The 18,979-nt window shown below is 42.7% G+C and overlaps 1 protein-coding gene across 3 annotated transcripts in view; it reads left to right on the plus strand.

Moving 5' to 3' along the window:
• Positions 1-18,979, plus strand: part of TRAPPC9 (trafficking protein particle complex subunit 9) — a 2,530,995-nt gene that overhangs the window by 163,574 nt on the left and 2,348,442 nt on the right. For all 3 annotated transcript variants that reach the window (XM_085604860.1, XM_085604858.1, XM_085604859.1), the window contains exon 9: positions 2,259-2,475. In XM_085604860.1, coding sequence (XP_085460986.1) covers positions 2,259-2,475 — 217 coding nt within the window. The remainder of the gene's footprint in view (positions 1-2,258; positions 2,476-18,979) is intronic.

Genomic DNA, 18,979 nt, shown 5'->3' on the forward strand with positions numbered 1-18,979 from the left:
CATCAACGTCTTTCAGGTGCGTGCCAGGGCATTACTAATCCTTCCTCTCTAATTAGTTTTGCATTGCATTATGGATCTTGTAATTGTATATTTCACATTTCAGGTTTTAGTATTGATTTCACCATGTTTTAAATTTATCTGAGGGGTGTTGCAGTGCCAGTTGGCTTGCAGTTAAATATTTTTACATTATAAAGCTTCAGTGTCTGTTTAAATCCCTGCCTTTGCTGCAATGCATGACCACTGTCATCCCTAATGGGTCTGGACCAGTTTTGTCAGAAAATCTGTAAGGGAAAAGATTGTTTTGTGAGAACCAGTCACACTACAGTCATTAATGGTACATTCAGTCTGAAGATTATAGCAGAATTTAGAGCAAATTTCTGTAAGTGGCTTAATATGAGATTCCAATTTTTCAGTTGTTTGTGAACTTATTAAGGATCTGTTTTAACGCCGGTAGTTATTTATTTACAGAATAAGACGTCTTGAATTAACTTCTTTTGTTTAAAGAATTTTTATTGATTTTTCCCCAACTATTGCAGCATGAAATCAATGTTACATACAGTAGTCTTGTGCAAGAGAGCTAGGTAACTTAGGACAGTGCAGGAGAAGGTAGTTCCACAGCATTTTCTTCCCTAACACCCCCACCCCGCTCCCTCTCTACCACCACCCCCCCTTGTCAGTGTGCCCGCGGCGGACCCTTCCCGGTGAGACATATAGTGCCCCACGCAGCCAGGGAGCCGAACTCAAAATTATGGGATAAGCTCCATCAGTGTTCTCAAAAGGACCAAAGGCTGCATGCTGCCACCCACATGCATACTACTCCTGCAGCTCGACCACTCTGCACGTCTTAAGAAATTGTACGAATACCGATTTCTCTTGGAAAGTATTCAAGCGGCCTCCTCCTGAGCAGACTCCCCGGCGGTCCCAGTGGGCCCCTCCTCACTCCCCATATTCCGGGCCATGCGCGCCTGATCCCCACCCTCCTCATCCTGCTCCCCCGGGCAACGTAGCTCCTCCACTCTTGAATTAACTTCTTGGCAAATTCTGTTTGCAGGTGTTTGGTTTGATCCAGTGAAGGACACAAGACTGCATCTTAGTTTGGGAAGCCCCAAAATCTGCTACCTTTTGAGTTTTCAGTTGGAGCTAATTGCAGAATATCCATTTCCCCATCTCCCCAAGACAGTTGGTCTGTCTGCTATCGCTGTCAATGTAACCGAGGGGGCCATTAAACACATTATTGCCTTTTGGTGAGTTTTTCTTTCTTTAATCATGGAGTGTAAAAATGTAGTACGTTAGTATCATATGACTATGTAGAACTTCACACATTTCTACTCCATAAGTCGTTCACATGTGGTACGACTGGCCACACTTTACGTTTAAGAAACTTAATTTTGTGTTATCGCGCTCGCATACTAAAAGAAAGCACATTTACTTCACAGCGCTACAATAGGCAGCAGTTATAACCCACACCCTACCAACCATGTGAAACAATAAATGAATATTAATCTTGTGTGTTCTTTACCTCAGTCGTCACTCCAGTACACGCTGAAGTGCAGCAAGCAATGTCACCTTACTCTAGTCATCACGTAGGGCACCGAAACACTTTCCGCATAGGCCGCACTACAAACCAACAGTCGAACAACCAAGCACACCCTATTGAGTAGCGTGCTGCCTGTCCGTTTATGCGCTTCAGGGCAACTGCTGTACAATACAATAAATTAGAATCTTAATTAAAGAAGGTGACTTCAGTACTACAGTTTGGTGTGCCGCGTTGTGATTGTGAGCAATGCACAGATGTGTAGTTAATATGGTCTTCTATTGAAGAAATTATTTGGGGTTTTTCTCATGACTTTCTATAAAATGAGCAACATTTGATGTAGTATATATTGCCCCATACCTTGTATGTGTAAAAGAGTGAGTACAAAAGTGTCACTGGAGAGTGACCATCCAACCTAGGTTTCATTTTGTGAAGGTGAACTGCACAATGGATGTAGCACTGACCAATGCAAGGGATGGTGGATTTTGCATGATCAGGGTGGGACTTCTGTTGTGGGCTATTTCTTATTCATGCAACACAAATCAAACTTTCTTTTGAGAAGTGTTGCATTCTGGAGTTTTGTAGGTCTACAGCGGTACTGATAAATGTAGTGTCTTATACCATTTCCAACTAATGGTCTAACCTCCTTCAAAGAATTGTTATGAGATGTGTAGATTCAATGAGAAGGGTTAACTTTGTTCCTGTTTATTTTTCTGTGCTGAAGCTTTCAGAGGAGGAGAAGATCCAGCGCTACAGCATCCTGTCTGAGCTCTATGAGCTCATTGGCTTCCACAGAAAGTCCGCCTTCTTCAAACGCGTGGCAGCGATGCAGTGCGTGGCGCCAAGCATATCCGACCCAGGCTGGAGGGCCTGCTATAAACTTCTCCTGGAGACACTTCCTGGTTACAGCCTCTCCCTCGATCCCAAAGATTTCAGTAAGGGTGAGTGTGAGGGAATTGGTGTGCTATAAACCAAAACAAGTAACACAGGTATCTATTTAATTTTAGTGACATCCTGAGCTATGGAACAGTTGTGTCAGATTGGTTGACTTTGTCTCTTTTAACATTGATCAGTGTGGGAACCCTTATATCTTTGTATTTAGTTATACATAGGACGACAATGAAGTTGTGCATTGATATAGATTATACACCAAGTGCGTTTTGAGAGAATCTGTAATATCTCTACTTTATGCTGTGTCTTGAGAGATGGAAACATTATTTTGATATATTGGATGGGTAGTTACATGCCTGAGTTTCTTCTTTGAATGTGATGATGTCACCTGTTACTATTCACTTTATGTTGTGTTGAAATATGAAAATGCATAAATAAAGGTTTAAAAATATATATATATATATTATATAGATTGCTAATTGATTTCCAGACATGCACTGTCAAGACCATATATAACAAGTAATTAAAGAACCAGAATTTTGATTACATAATTGAAGGATGAATGTGCCAAGCGTTTTTCCCCTTCTTTTTATTACATTTTTGTTTGAGATTCAAATTATAATAAACACTTCAAAGTGAGCAACCGTCCGACATGAGGTTTTACATAACACAAAGACTTTAGAGGAGAGTTAGACAGAAAAAGGGAAATCTTTCCATTTGAACAGAATACTGGACAGAACACATCCAGCCCTCCCCCCATCAGAATGCCCACCTTTGCAATCCATGGTCACAAAGCATCCATTTCCATGTCATCCATCCAGCGAATTAGGTTAGTCTGTATCCTGTAAATTTCCGTCAGGGGTCCACACCTTAGCAAACATTCTGGGGCAGCTACATACCCTATATATGAATTTCTCCACCAGCATACACCAGTCCCTATATCTAGTCCACTGTTCCACTCCCGGAATCTCCAGGTTGCCCCACAGTCTAACAAGGCCTCTCCTGGCCATCACAAGGGCCACATTGCACCATAGTAAATTACATTTTGACATGGTCTGCTCCCCTCCAAATACCAAATGTAGCTTTGGGGGCTCAGTGACCGGTCTTTCTCTTATTGATGAGGAAATTCTACAGCTCACCATTGACCAATATGGGTCTATGTATGGACATTCCCAAAGTCTATAGAGAAGTGTGCCCAACTTACCACAGCCTCTAAGGCAATGGTCTGTGTTTGTTCTCCCCATGCGATGCAACCTGGTGCTTGTGTAATATGAATGATGTACCTTAATCACTCTTCCACATGTTCTTGAATGCCATGAGTGCAGGCTGAGTATTTCTCACAAGTGTTTGGTAAATCTGGGAAATGACGTTTTTGTGGAGCAGTGTTGCCAATATCCTAAATTTCAATGGCGTTTCCTATCCAGGAACCAGACCCCGTATTCCCTCGGGACATGTTTCCCCTGGGTGTATCAGTAATGCTGTGTTTTCAACTATTCATACTGTTCTTTCAGTTCTTTGAAAGGGAGAGCTCCCTGGGAGTCTTATATGCCCCCAGCTTCGAATTGCACAGTATGTCCAGTGCCTTCTGCCATCGGTGCCCTGTAGATGAGCCAAAACGGGCGATCCCCATAAGGTGGTTTTCAGTGTCACCATTCCCTTCCATCCCACTGCTCACATGGGTTTCCTCCATATTTTAATCACTGCCTTCGTCAGGGTTAGATCTCCCCTGAATCTGCCCCTACCTTAGAGCTGCTGGCATGGGTAGCCCCTCACCACCATACTGTGCCCATCTGCCCATTACCTCGGATCCTGTTGGGAGACGAAAGCCCAGTGTTGAGGGAAAACTGGAATTAAAAAAAAAGGCAAGACTTGTCTTGGCAAGGCAAAAGTAGGTTTACTTATTACGGCCAGGAGATCAGTCACCTCCTTGGAGGTTTAAAAGCTGATCTCAAATTGCTGTTTGCAGGTAGCTGTTTATATAGCTGAAAAAGTAATGACCTATGCACAGTTGTCTAAAAAAGTTAATTAACAGGTCAAGGCAGGTTCAAAAGTTAATAATATACTTTTACAAAAACCTCACGTCACCTGTGTCCTTTAAACTCATAACCTTTGCTCTACATTCTCTTTATTATAGTTCTAAGAAAGTTTTAATAAAACATAAACCTTCTTTCCTCAAGTGTTTTTTTTTTTTCTCTGTTCCCAAGACTTCTTATCTGACTCTGTATGCTTTAGACTAAAGTCATGTTTGATCAACATTTTTTGAACCATGTTTCAATTAACAATGAGAATGGACTCTGCTTGTGTGCTGGGATTATAATCTCTTCAAGGCTGGTAAACCTGTTTTTCTATTTAACTGGGACTTTGAAAGCAGATGTGAGAGGAGGCAGAGGAGAAAGTACATACCTTGGGACCCGCTAGCAGCGCTCTTCTACACCCACGCTGTCAGCCTTGCTGCCACCGTCCTGCCATTCACGGCATCGCAGGACTACATTCCCCAGCCTCCCAAGCGCCACTGGGGCACTTCCGCCCGCCGTCGCTCCAGGAGGCGCTGAAAAGCGCGAGCCTCCCTCGGTGGAGCGGGGGACTTTGAAAGCAGATGTGAGAGGAGGCAGAGGAGAAAGTACATACCTTGGGACCCGCTAGCAGCGCTCTTCTACACCCACGCTGTCAGCCTTGCTGCCACGGTCCTGCCATTCACGGCATTGCAGGACTACATTCCCCAGCCTCCCAAGCGCCACTGGGGCACTTCCGCCCGCCGTCGCGCCAGGAGGCGCTGAAAAGCGCGAGCCTCCCTCCGCGTAACGGGACGCGCGCGGGCGGCGCCGGGAGAAGCCCGGGACAAGGGCGGGACCGTCTGTGGCCGAAAGAGGCCGGGCAGGGCCCCATCTCTTGGTACAAGTCACCCCAAATTTATTATTTATTATTACATTGCCTATGTATTGGATTGTGTGCATTGTACATATTATCCGTGGAGACGTAGCATTATTGTCATATATTGTACAAGGTGTCAACTAAGTTTGCTACTGTTGCACCGTGTTTGATTTTGGTTATGGGGAAGCGCAAGGACCCACATGCCCATATTGACACGAGGCATAACAATACATCATTGCCAACCTTGACTGCTATTGATCTTATGCTCCAAAAGACAATTGGGGCGGTCGCATCGGCTATTAAAAGCACTGAAAGGCGTCTTTCGCTTCCCGCTGGCCTGCCCCCTCCTCTATCTGTAATTAATGCATCGATCTATACTACTATGTCACAGGACTCTCTAATAGTACCATCATTTATCGACCTTCCATTATCGAGAGCACGACAAGAATCAGGGAACTTAGCAACCCCTCAACAGCAGTCAACCGAAGACTTGTTGCCTACTCATTCTAGGCTCTCCTTGTCCCCGGCCATTTTTTCCATTCATGAATCACCTGAGATTTTATCTATGCACGACGGCCCTTCAGTACAGACGGGTCTAGAACCATCCTTAAGCCCAACCTCTACTATCGGCTCAGTGCAAAGTACTTCTATTGATATGCCGCAAATGACAACCAGAGGCCAGAAGGCGAGGAATAAGCTAAAACATTGCAACAAGGAAGGGCCGCAGTCAATAAATGCTAAACAAAAGAGAACTAATAAACCCTGTAAATCTGTTATTAAAACCAATGTGGAACAAGGACAAAAGGAAAAGAACATACCCTCAGTTGCCCTTCCTAACAACTGTATGAGTGATCTGTCTACAGGAGAGAACTTTTGGAAAAAAATGGAGGACATGTTGACTATTTTGATTGCACCCATTTTGACAAAACTAGTAAATATCGAAGATAGGGTCAGTAACATGGAAACTCATGTGGTGGGGGTTTCAAAAGTCTCAAAGGTAAACGCACCTCACAGCCGGTTGCACCCCAAATATCCTTATCTGATGCACATAGTAATCTTGCGAAAACTTCAGAGATGTCTGGTGGTTGTCAGCAGAAGGAGTCTATTGGTATTAGTGTTATTAGTTCAGATGGAATTAATAGCAAAGGACCCTCTAATCCAGTTTCTAATATAGCTTCATCTATTGTTAGATCTGTTGCAGATACTAGGGAAAAAATTACTACATCCACCTTACCTACGTTGAATTTACCTCCCGAGGCTCGACCCTATACTGTGGTGCTAGCAAATGTCCCACCTCTTGCCCCAGACACTCTTGAACATTGGTCAACTCTGAGGAACAAGCCCTCCACTATTTGTCCATTAAATTTGGGTCGAATACTGCTCTCTTTTCAAACTTCAAGATGGTCAGAAGAGTTTGTTGGCTTGGTTCGTCAACAAAATCGCTGATAGGGGACTGTGTGATCGTATCGTTCCGGTCCCCTTTGTTGGTTAACCATATTCTAGAAAAATGTTATACTGGCCATTTAGCCGCTGACTATGTTAATATCGTTCCCCTTGATTTCTTTTATCCCTTTGTACGTCAAGAAAGGCTGTGGGGCCGTGGCTCTCAACTTTATTATCAGGGATTTTCTGAAGGAGAAAGATATAACATACCAACATTTAATCACTTTGACATTCTAAGTGGCTTAGATAATAGTGACTGACAGCAAACTTAACCTTCTCAAAATACCTCTACTACTACCATAGAGCCTAGGTGTGATCCCAAGAATAATATTTTGTTTGAATTGGAGGTAGTCCATTGCCTACCAGAGTCTGATGATAATGTAAGATGCTCAGTTGCTCTGGAAATGGGATTAGTGGAAAGGTATGAGAGTGGACTTATATCCCCTGTGGTAGATTCCACCATGGCTCCGACTGTTTGTCCCCCACCTGGATCTCTACCCTGTAGCATTTGTTCCTGGAACATTGCTGGTATTAGATCTAAAATTGGTAATCCACTTTGGCAAGACTTTATTAAATCACAAGATCTTATTTGTCTGCAAGAAACATGGAGCAAAGACCCGGTACATCTAAATGGGTTCAAAACGTTCCATACTTCAGCTGTAGATACCCTTCATGGTAGAGCCAAGGGGGGTCTGACGATTTATATATCAAATAAATTGTATCTAATTAAGATAACGGAGCCAGTTAAAGATCCCCACTTCCAGTCTTTAACAATGATCCTGGACTCCTCCACTCCCATTGTCTTAATTAACTTTTATAATAATATTATTCCTGGGGAAGTTTCTAATGTCTGTAAGAAAATGGCTAAAGTAATTCTCTCACAGGAAAAAATCCTTGGATTTAATATGCTTATACTCCTTGTGGGAGACTTTAATTGTTCTTTATGTAATATGATGGTAGATAATAGATGTAGTATTGGTAGAGATGACGGTTCGATTTTGTCTCATTTTAACCATTCTATTCTGGGTGAACAATTGAATGAACTTATTGGTCAATTTGATTTGGGCTTTATAAATGAGGTTTGCCCAATACCATTTCATCTTCCCCCAACTTATAATGGGCGAGGCTGTACCTCTACGATTGACTTTGCACTTATTACAAATAGGCATGCTTGTGGCATTGCTACTTTTAACGTATCTGATATTGCACTAAGCGATCACTTTCCACTTTGTATTTCCATCTTGATTCCAAAAAGGTCTGCCCCAAAAAAAGGTTCAGACAAAGACATACTCTGGAAAAATCTTGCCATTGGTTCTAGCAATGGCAAAAAACAACAGGGTTATACCCAATTGACCCTAAATATACCTGGGTATGGAACGTAATTTTATACAGAAAGCAATGGTATACAGGAATTGATACACAATTTATTTTTGAAAAGAGCACATTTTAATTATCCTCTCTCTAGTAAATCAATCGAACAGAAATATATCAAAACATTTTTCGCCATCTACATAAAACGTGACGTCTAATCAGGCGAGAAATAACAAAACATCTATACAAACTTATGTACTAATTTACAAAAAGGAAACATAACACACAACACCTATACACATACGTTAACCCCACAAGTATATTCCACTAGTGTCCTCCCACTTAATCAGGGCGAACCACTCGGAGGTAGTCAAGGTAGTATACTGGAAATCTATCCAACAATGTAGACCCTCTCAGAATACTGTTGCGTTGTATGCAATCAAAACTTCATGTTTACGACTCCTCCTTCAAGAAAATGTGTCTACGCACATGCGTTTCGGCCTTAATCTTTCCTTGGCCTCCTCAGGACAGGGTTACTGCAAAACTGTGCCCACACTACAAAAAATATATATACACAATATTTACAATAAAAAACACATTAATGGTATTGCCAAGACACTGCATGTCTCCCGAGCATGTGAGGGTGAAGGTAGAAGCCCGCACGCCATAGAGAGTCAGAATCCTCACCAAAGAATCACCGAAAGTGCAGCAAAAAGTGACCACAAGTGCCCAAAGTTAAAAAACAAACTCGCAAACTACTCCCTACTAAGGAGACACCCGTGGGCTGTACAAGGATCTAACTCCCAGGTGTCAACCGAAATACGCCGGCTTACAAACTAGGGTGCACAACAGCTGCCACTGCTCATATTAATCAGTCTACGTGAGGAAACAGAGAACCGTGCACACCTCTACTATACTTTTGTATTACTCTCACTGGTAGAGAAAGCCCATATACTTACACGTCCGTGTAAGCTCCTCCTGCCACTCAGAAATTAAAGGTGGCTCAATTCCAAAATGCCTTCGCGGCAAGATCAGGACACCTAAGGGGGAAAGGGGATACACACCTTTACACGATAAACCCTCACTGAAGACAACATTACGGCCAGAGAACTTCCAAACCCTCCAGCTAAAATGAGCGCCAGCGCTGTACCTTGGGCCCAGATCACAGGCTCCTGTGTCGCCAATGCTCTCCCTCGTCTGTCTTGGTCCCGAATCTACAAAGAGAACACTATGTGAACCACACGTTCTCACTTCAACAAAATTCTCCCTGCAAGAAGTCTACCGGCACTAGATTCTCGCCTCCAAAGGGATGACGGGACTATGACATTAACGCGCGTATCACTGTCATCCAAGCACTTACTTATAAATCGTTACTGGTCCTGCACTAAGCTGGAACCCACCGCCAACGCCCTCGTCACGCGTAGTGTCTCGCAGAGCACTGCTATCTATACAACCCACGCTCAACGGGTCGCGTAAAGATAGAAGGAGGACTACTCTAGTGAGGGGTTAAAACATCAGAGGCAAAACGGTGGCCATCTTAACCCAGTAAAATGCAATAATATAAGCTGGGTCAACCCTGCTGGTTTTCCCGAACTCATGCAGATGCGGTGAAGGCAACCGGGGAGGAGAGAAAGGGGATATACATATTCATAGTGTCAACGGGGTGACCTTAATCAAACGGGCTTCGACAAGTCTCCAATCACCCCCAAGTGGAGCAGCAGTGTCCGAGCAATACCATTCCTAATTAAAAGAACACACTATACATATTTACACACATGGTCTACAACATTGCAGTCACGAGAAACATAGATTCCTAACATGGTTGATCGACCCTCAAGCAGCCCTCAACAGACAGCTATATTCTCTACTCTCAACATCCTCAAATTAAAGCCCAGATCTCATCTCGGTCATTTAACCCCTGAGTTGCTGTGTGGTATCGTTCTATCATCCGTGCCTCGAGGCGGTTCAAGTTCTTTAGCATAATCGTTTTGTTGGCTCCTTTTGCCACTACTAATACTGTCCAGTACAATTCGTCTTCTCTGTGGTTCATATCGATAAAATGTTGAACCATAGGCGCCCCTACGATCCCGCAGCGTATATGCGATTTATGCTGCAAAATCCTCATCTTAATTGCTTGGGTTGTCTGCCCAATATATGTCTTCCCACATGGGCACGTAGCTGAGTACACAACATTTTTTGTGTTGCAGTTCGAGAAGCTTAACTGAGAATGTACCATATTGTTTATCTCAACAGATTTAGAGTCTTTAGTTTGCGGGCACACCCCGCACCCATTGCATCGGTAATGTCCAACGAGTGATGGCAACCCTAGCATGCTACGTACATCGCTTTGACTTGCTGCCAGGTGGGTTGTTTTCACCAGACAATTTCTCAGATTTTTTCCTCTACGAAACGCAAATAATGGTTTCGGAATATTAAGATGTTCCACTAATCTAAGATTTCTCAAAATGATCTGTTTGACCTTATTCGCCTTAGGGTTAAATGTCAAGACACAGACCAATTGTTCTGTTTCTAGTCTATTTTTAGGGGTAAGTAGCGACTCTCTTGGGGTGTACCAAGCCCTCTTAAGGGCTACCCTAACAAGTTTCCTAGGGTATCCTCTAGAAGAGAGTTTTTTCTGGAGGATTTTGGCATTCCTAAAGTAGTCAGTTTTATCAGTACAATTACGCCTTACCCTCAAAAACTGCCCGTAGGGCAAGTTATCCTTGAGGTTGCGCGGGTGTCCTGAAGAATATTCCAATAGCGTATTTCTGTCAGTGGGCTTGGTATACAGGTCCACCTCCAGCTTGCCATCCTTATCTATGATCCACACATCTAGAAAATTGATCCGTTCGTTGCTTGACACCATAGTGAATTTTAAATCAGTAGTACGGGCATTAAGCCACGTATGAAATTGTGACAACTGTTCCTGCGTCCCCTTCCATATCATAAACACGTCATCAATGAAGCGGACCCACTCAAGGATATGCTCCCTGAAGGGGGCCGCAACATGGAAGACGTGTCCATTTTCAAATTGGTCCATTACCAGATTGGCGATTTCTGGTGCAAAACAACAACCCATCCCTACACCTTTAATCTGTAGAAAAAGTTCTCTTTTAAAAGAAAAGAAATTATTTTTCAGACAAATTTGTGCTAGGGAAAGTAAAAACTCTGTGGGCACAGAATGAGGTCTGGGTCTTTGGTCACATATCAGTCGCATGACCATAAAGGCTTCGTCCTGGGGTATATTAGTATATAGGCTCTCAATGTCGAAGGAGACCAGCAATTGCTGGGCTCCATCGAACATTGAGTGCTCTATCTTGGAAATGAAATCCATGGTGTCCCTAATATAAGCTTTCGTCATAGGGACAAAGGGTTTTAGGAAAACATCGATATATTTAGCCAATGGCTCCAGAATAGATCCGCATGATGCGATTATGGGTCTCCCCGGGGGTTGGGTGCTGTTCTTGCGTATTTTAGGTAATACATATATGTTTGGTACCTTTTGTTCCGTGAAATTCAAGTATTCGTATTCCTTTTTACAAAGATATCCGGCTTCCATCGCCTCAGTAGTTAGGTGTAATACTTGGGCTTTCAGCCGGGCTGTGGGATTCTCTGTAATAAGTCGATAGTGATCCTTATTCCCCAGTTGTCGCATAATTTCTGCATCATATTGATCAGTATCCCATAGCACTATCCCCCCTCCCTTATCGGCTGGTTTTATAACCGTAAGGGGATTCTGGGACAGGTCTTTGAGTGCCAACTGTTCCTGTTTGGAAAAAATTGATTTGAAAGTGATCTTTTTAGTGTTAAGTAGATCTACTTCCCGCAGGATTTGGTCTTCAAATACCAAAACTTCCTCCGGCATAGCCATACGTTGGGGGCAAAAGCTGGATTTTTTCTTAAGTCCACTGATATTAGTCTCATTGGTCTCATTGTACTCAGAAAAGAAAACTTTAAGTCTAATCTTCCTCAAAAAATTTAGCACTTCCGTTTTGGTATCTACTGGATCCTGCAATACTGTGGGAACAAATGATAAACCTTTTTGAAGTACTTTAGTTTCTGTGTCAGTTAATAGGTGTTTGGACAAGTTGTAAATTGGCATGGTAACTGTCTCACTCTGATTGTCATTCATACTTCTTAGTTCTACCTCCTGTAGGTTCTGTGTCGTGTTCTGAAAAAACCTTGTTCTTGGTTTTGTTGCATCGGCGTTTGCCATCCTCTTCTGAAGCCCCGGCAGAAGAGGATGGCAACAAAACCAAGAACAAGGTTTTTTCAGAACACGACACAGAACCTACAGGAGGTAGAACTAAGAAGTATGAATGACAATCAGAGTGAGACAGTTACCATGCCAATTTACAACTTGTCCAAACACCTATTAACTGACACAGAAACTAAAGTACTTCAAAAAGGTTTATCATTTGTTCCCACAGTATTGCAGGATCCAGTAGATACCAAAACGGAAGTGCTAAATTTTTTGAGGAAGATTAGACTTAAAGTTTTCTTTTCTGAGTACAATGAGACCAATGAGACTAATATCAGTGGACTTAAGAAAAAATCCAGCTTTTGCCCCCAACGTATGGCTATGCCGGAGGAAGTTTTGGTATTTGAAGACCAAATCCTGCGGGAAGTAGATCTACTTAACACTAAAAAGATCACTTTCAAATCAAATTTTTCCAAACAGGAACAGTTGGCACTCAAAGACCTGTCCCAGAATCCCCTTACGGTTATAAAACCAGCCGATAAGGGAGGGGGGATAGTGCTATGGGATACTGATCAATATGATGCAGAAATTATGCGACAACTGGGGAATAAGGATCACTATCGACTTATTACAGAGAATCCCACAGCCCGGCTGAAAGCCCAAGTATTACACCTAACTACTGAGGCGATGGAAGCTGGATATCTTTGTAAAAAGGAATACGAATACTTGAATTTCACGGAACAAAAGGTACCAAATATATATGTATTACCTAAAATACACAAGAACAGCACCCAACCCCCGGGGAGACCCATAATCGCATCATGCGGATCTATTCTGGAGCCATTGGCTAAATATATCGATGTTTTCCTAAAACCCTTTGTCCCTATGACGAAAGCTTATATTAGGGACACCATGGATTTCATTTCCAAGATAGAGCACTCAATGTTCGATGGAGCCCAGCAATTGCTGGTCTCCTTCGACATTGAGAGCCTATATACTAATATACCCCAGGACGAAGCCCTTATGGTCATGCGACTGATATTTGACCAAAGACCCAGACCTCATTCTGTGCCCACAGAGTTTTTACTTTCCCTAGCACAAATTTGTCTGAAAAATAATTTCTTTTCTTTTAAAAGAGAACTTTTTCTACAGATTAAAGGTGTAGGGATGGGTTGTTGTTTTGCACCAGAAATCGCCAATCTGGTAATGGACCAATTTGAAAATGGACACGTCTTCCATGTTGCGGCCCCCTTCAGGGAGCATATCCTTGAGTGGGTCCGCTTCATTGATGACGTGTTTATGATATGGAAGGGGGCGCAGGAACAGTTGTCACAATTTCATACGTGGCTTAATGCCCGTACTACTGATTTAAAATTCACTATGGTGTCAAGCAACGAACGGATCAATTTTCTAGATGTGTGGATCATGGATAAGGATGGCAAGCTGGAGGTGGACCTGTATACCAAGCCCACTGACAGAAATACGCTATTGGAATATTCTTCAGGACACCCGCGCAACCTCAAGGATAACTTGCCCTACGAGCAGTTTTTGAGGGTAAGGCGTAATTGTACTGATAAAACTGACTACTTTAGGAATGCCAAAATCCTCCAGAAAAAACTCTCTTCTAGAGGATACCCTAGGAAACTTGTTAGGGTAGCCCTTAAGAGGGCTTGGTACACCCCAAGAGAGTCGCTACTTATCCCTAAAAATAGACTAGAAACAGAACAATTGGTCTGTGTCTTGACATTTAACCCTAAGGCGAATAAGGTCAAACAGATCATTTTGAGAAATCTTAGATTAGTGGAACATCTTAATATTCCGAAACCATTATTTGCGTTTCGTAGAGGAAAAAATCTGAGAAATTTTCTGGTGAAAACAACCCGCCTGGCAGCAAGTCAAAGCGATGTACGTAGCATGCTAGGGTTGCCATCACTCGTTGGACATTACCGATGCAATGGGTGCGGGGTGTGCCCGCAAACTAAAGACTCTAAATCTGTCGAGATAAACAATATGGTACATTCTCAGTTAAGCTTCTCGAACTGCAACACAAAAAATGTTGTGTACTCAGCTACGTGCCCATGTGGGAAGACATATATTGGGAAGACAACCCAAGCAATTAAGATGAGGATTTTGCAGCATAAATCGCGTATACGCTGCGGGATCGTAGGGGCGCCTATGGTTCAACATTTTATCGATATGAACCACAGAGAAGACGAATTGTACTGGACAGTATTAGTAGTGGCAAAAGGAGCCAACAAAACGATTATGCTAAAGAACTTGAACCGCCTCGAGGCACGGATGATAGAACGATACCACACAGCAACTCAGGGGTTAAATGACCGAGATGAGATCTGGGCTTTAATTTGAGGATGTTGAGAGTAGAGAACATAGCTGTCTGTTGAGGGCTGCTTGAGGGTCGATCAACCATGTTAGGAATCTATGTTTCTCGTGACTGCAATGTTGTAGACCATGTGTGTAAATATGTATAGTGTGTTCTTTTAATTAGGAATGGTATTGCTCGGACACTGCTGCTCCACTTGGGGGAGATTGGAGACTTGTCGAAGCCCGTTTGATTAAGGTCACCCCGTTGACACTATGAATATGTATATCCCCTTTCTCTCCTCCCCGGTTGCCTTCACCGCATCTACATGAGTTCGTGAAAACCAGCAGGGTTGACCCAGCTTATATTATTGCATTTTACTGGGTTAAGATGGCCACCGTTTTGCCTCTGATGTTTTAACCCCTCACTAGAGTAGTCCTCCTTCTATCTTTACGCGACCCGTTGAGCGTGGGGTGTATAGATAGCAGTGCTCTGCGAGACACTACGTGTGACGGACGGCGTTGGCGGTGGGTTCTAGCTTAGTGCAGGACCAGTAACGATTTATAAGTAAGTGCTTGGATGACAGTGATACGCGCGTTAATGTCATAGTCCCGTCATCCCTTTGGAGGCGAGAATCTAGTGCCGGTAGACTTCGTGCAGGGAGAATTTTGTTGAAGTGAGAACGTGTGGTTCACATAGTGTTCTCTTTGTAGATTCGGGACCAAGACAGACGAGGGAGAGCATTGGCGACACAGGAGCCTGTGATCTGGGCCCAAGGTACAGCGCTGGCGCTCATTTTAGCTGGAGGGTTTGGAAGTTCTCTGGCCGTAATGTTGTCTTCAGTGAGGGTTTATCGTGTAAAGGTGTGTATCCCCTTTCCCCCTTAGGTGCCCTGATCTTGCCGCGAAGGCATTTTGGAATTGAGCCACCTTTAATTTCTGAGTGGCAGGAGGAGCTTACACGGACGTGTAAGTATATGGGCTTTCTCTACCAGTGAGAGTAATACAAAAGTATAGTAGAGGTGTGCACGGTTCTCTGTTTCCTCACGTAGACTGATTAATATGAGCAGTGGCAGCTGTTGTGCACCCTAGTTTGTAAGCCGGCGTATTTCGGTTGACACCTGGGAGTTAGATCCTTGTACAGCCCACGGGTGTCTCCTTAGTAGGGAGTAGTTTGCGAGTTTGTTTTTTAACTTTGGGCACTTGTGGTCACTTTTTGCTGCACTTTCGGTGATTCTTTGGTGAGGATTCTGACTCTCTATGGCGTGCGGGCTTCTACCTTCACCCTCACATGCTCGGGAGACATGCAGTGTCTTGGCAATACCATTAATGTGTTTTTTATTGTAAATATTGTGTATATATATTTTTTGTAGTGTGGTCACAGTTTTGCAGTAACCCTGTCCTGAGGAGGCCAAGGAAAGATTAAGGCCGAAACGCATGTGCGTAGACACATTTTCTTGAAGGAGGAGTCGTAAACATGAAGTTTTGATTGCATACAACGCAACAGTATTCTGAGAGGGTCTACATTGTTGGATAGATTTCCAGTATACTACCTTGACTACCTCCGAGTGGTTCGCCCTGATTAAGTGGGAGGACACTAGTGGAATATACTTGTGGGGTTAACGTATGTGTATAGGTGTTGTGTGTTGTGTTTCCTTTTTGTAAATTAGTACATAAGTTTGTATAGATGTTTTGTTATTTCTCGCCTGATTAGACGTCACGTTTTATGTAGATGGCTAAAAATGTTTTGATATATTTCTGTTAGATTGATTTACTAGAGAGAGGATAATTAAAATGTGCTCTTTTCAAAAATAAATTGTGTATCAATTCCTGTATACCATTGCTTTCTGTATAAAATTGGTTCTAGCAATGGCTTTACGCTTAAATGGGACAAGGTGGATCAAACTAATACGCTTAAAAGGGTATTTACTAACTGCGCCCCTGATTTTTTAGCATGCTTAACTGTGGATGCTACTCCAGATAATATATTAGCATCCTTTTTGTCAATTTGTAAAGAGATCAGATCCTCATTAACAAGACAATGTAGACACAACAAAGTTCAGAAGGATGGTTGGTTTAATTCTAGATGCACCAAGGCGTACTCTCTCTTAAAGAAGGCATTACATAATCAACCTAGGTGTCCAGAAGATGTACGCAAACTTAGGATACAGTACAAACTTGCTATCAAAGATAGGAAAGAGGAGATAAGGAAGGAATCTTGGGAGGCATTGCATGAGGCCTCGGCATGCAATGATAGTGCTAGTTTTTGGAAGATCATCAGGACTCCCTTATTCACTGAAGAGTCCTGCCCCACCCTTGAAATGGCAATCTCTGAGGACGAGTGGATTGATCACTTCTCAAAAGTTTATGAGGGGGATAGAACGTTTTCTACCTCCTGTAATTCTTCTGACTATCCATCCCTGAGAAGTATGCAGTTCACCCTACCTGAGGTTGAAAAAGCGATTTATGCAAGTAAGGGTGGGAAGGCCCCTGGTCCTGACGGTGTACCCATAGATATATTTAAGGCAGATATGCCTCTGTGGGCTCCCCTTCTGGTGCAGGTGTTAAATGCCTGTTGTGCGTCAAAATTCTTGCCCACTTGGGTGGAGTCCATAATTGTCCCTATTTTTAAAAAAGGGGATCGACATGATCCGGCCTCTTACAGACCGATTTCCCTTTTAGATTCTTTCACAAAAGTAGCTGGACGAATAATTCTGGACCGTCTACTTCTATGGGCTGAGGATAGCTCAATTTTATCTGACCTACAATACGGTTTTCGTACTGGCCTAGGAACAGTGGAACAGGGCTTAAATTTTCTGATGCTGACCGGGAAATACACTAGGGCAAGGAGGGAGAACTTGTTTGTGGCTTTTGTTGATCTCTCAGCCGCTTTTGATTGTGTGATTCATTCCAAACTGTGGATATTACTGGAACAAATTGGGGTTGAAGATAATATTATTTATTTTCTTAAATGTTTTTATAGTGAAGCTTCAGCGTCTGTACGCTATGGTCAAAATGGGGAATGCACAGGTAAAATACCAATTAGGAGCGGGGTAAGGCAAGGATGTGTCCTGGCCCCCTTCCTTTTTAATTTATATATAAATGGCTTGGAGAAAGCTTTGTGCAAAAATAATTTTGATCCCCCGCGCATCGCTGGCCGTCCGATTCCGCTACTAATGTATGCGGACGACGCTGTACTGATGTCCCGTACTCAATTGGGACTACAGCGCGTGGTTGCTAGTTTTGCCCTTTTTATGACAGAATTGGGCCTTAAAGTAAATATTGCAAAAACATTTATCATGCACTGTGGTAGAAATGTAAAATCAAAGAAGCCTATATTTATTGAAGGTCAACGGTTGGTTTTTACACAACAATTCTCTTACCTTGGTATTTTATTTACTCAAAAGGACTCTTGGGGCGAGGCATTGGCTGCAAAAAAACAAGCGATTATTTGCTCGACTGCTGCCCTTAGGTCCTTTGCAAGGAAATTAGGTACCCGACCCCCCGCAGAGTTACTTAAAATTTATAAAGCTAAATGCGTATCCGGCGCTATGTATGGGAGTGGGATATGGGGTTTTGTGGATCCTATTCAGCTCCAGGTAGTTGAGAATACTTTCCTGAGGTTTATCCTTGCGGTCCCTAAGAGTTCCTCTAATTTTAACTGTCACACAGAATTGGGGCTCTCTTTTATATCAGATCTCATTAAGCTAGAACCCATATTACTGTGGCACAGGATATGGTCAAAAGAAGAACCTAAGCTTAATCGAGATATTCTCTTAGATGTTTTAAAGTTAGATGGCCATATGAGGATACCATGGCTGAGTTATGTTCGAAAATTTCTATCTGATATAGGTAAATTGGACTATTTCGTAAATCCTCTTACTATCTCCGCAATCTCACGGAAGGACCTCAAAAAAGAGGGTTTGTCATTTCTAGAATCAATAAGATGCGCTGTGGAGGTCTTAAAACCCACTGTTTCTCAACATGAATTAATTTTAACTTCTTTTAATATTCAACCCTACTTGACTTATGTTCCGGGTAATTATGATAGATTTTTACTGTGTCGTTTTAGATTCGGTGTTTTCCACAGATTGGTTAGTTTCCCCACGATCAATGATTGGTCCCATGATCTGTCTCCCTGCCCTTGTGATGAACTTTCCCCCCCAAAGCACTATACACGTTATATTATTTTGTAAATTTTATAATCATGACAGGCGTATTATATTACTGCCGCTCTTAAAGTTGATCGGCCATCGCCAATGCCGCCGTGCATTTTACGAGATTCAACGCCTGGATAATCACCTTTGTGTTGCCACGCTTAATTTGTATTTGAAAAAAGTGATTTCTATTAGGAAAAGGATGATATTATAATGTATTTTTCTGTAAATCTTTGGGAATCATGTATTCCT

This window comes from Triturus cristatus, chromosome 5_1, assembly GCF_964204655.1.
Source record: "Triturus cristatus chromosome 5_1, aTriCri1.1, whole genome shotgun sequence".
Taxonomy (NCBI): Eukaryota; Metazoa; Chordata; class Amphibia; order Caudata; family Salamandridae; genus Triturus; species Triturus cristatus.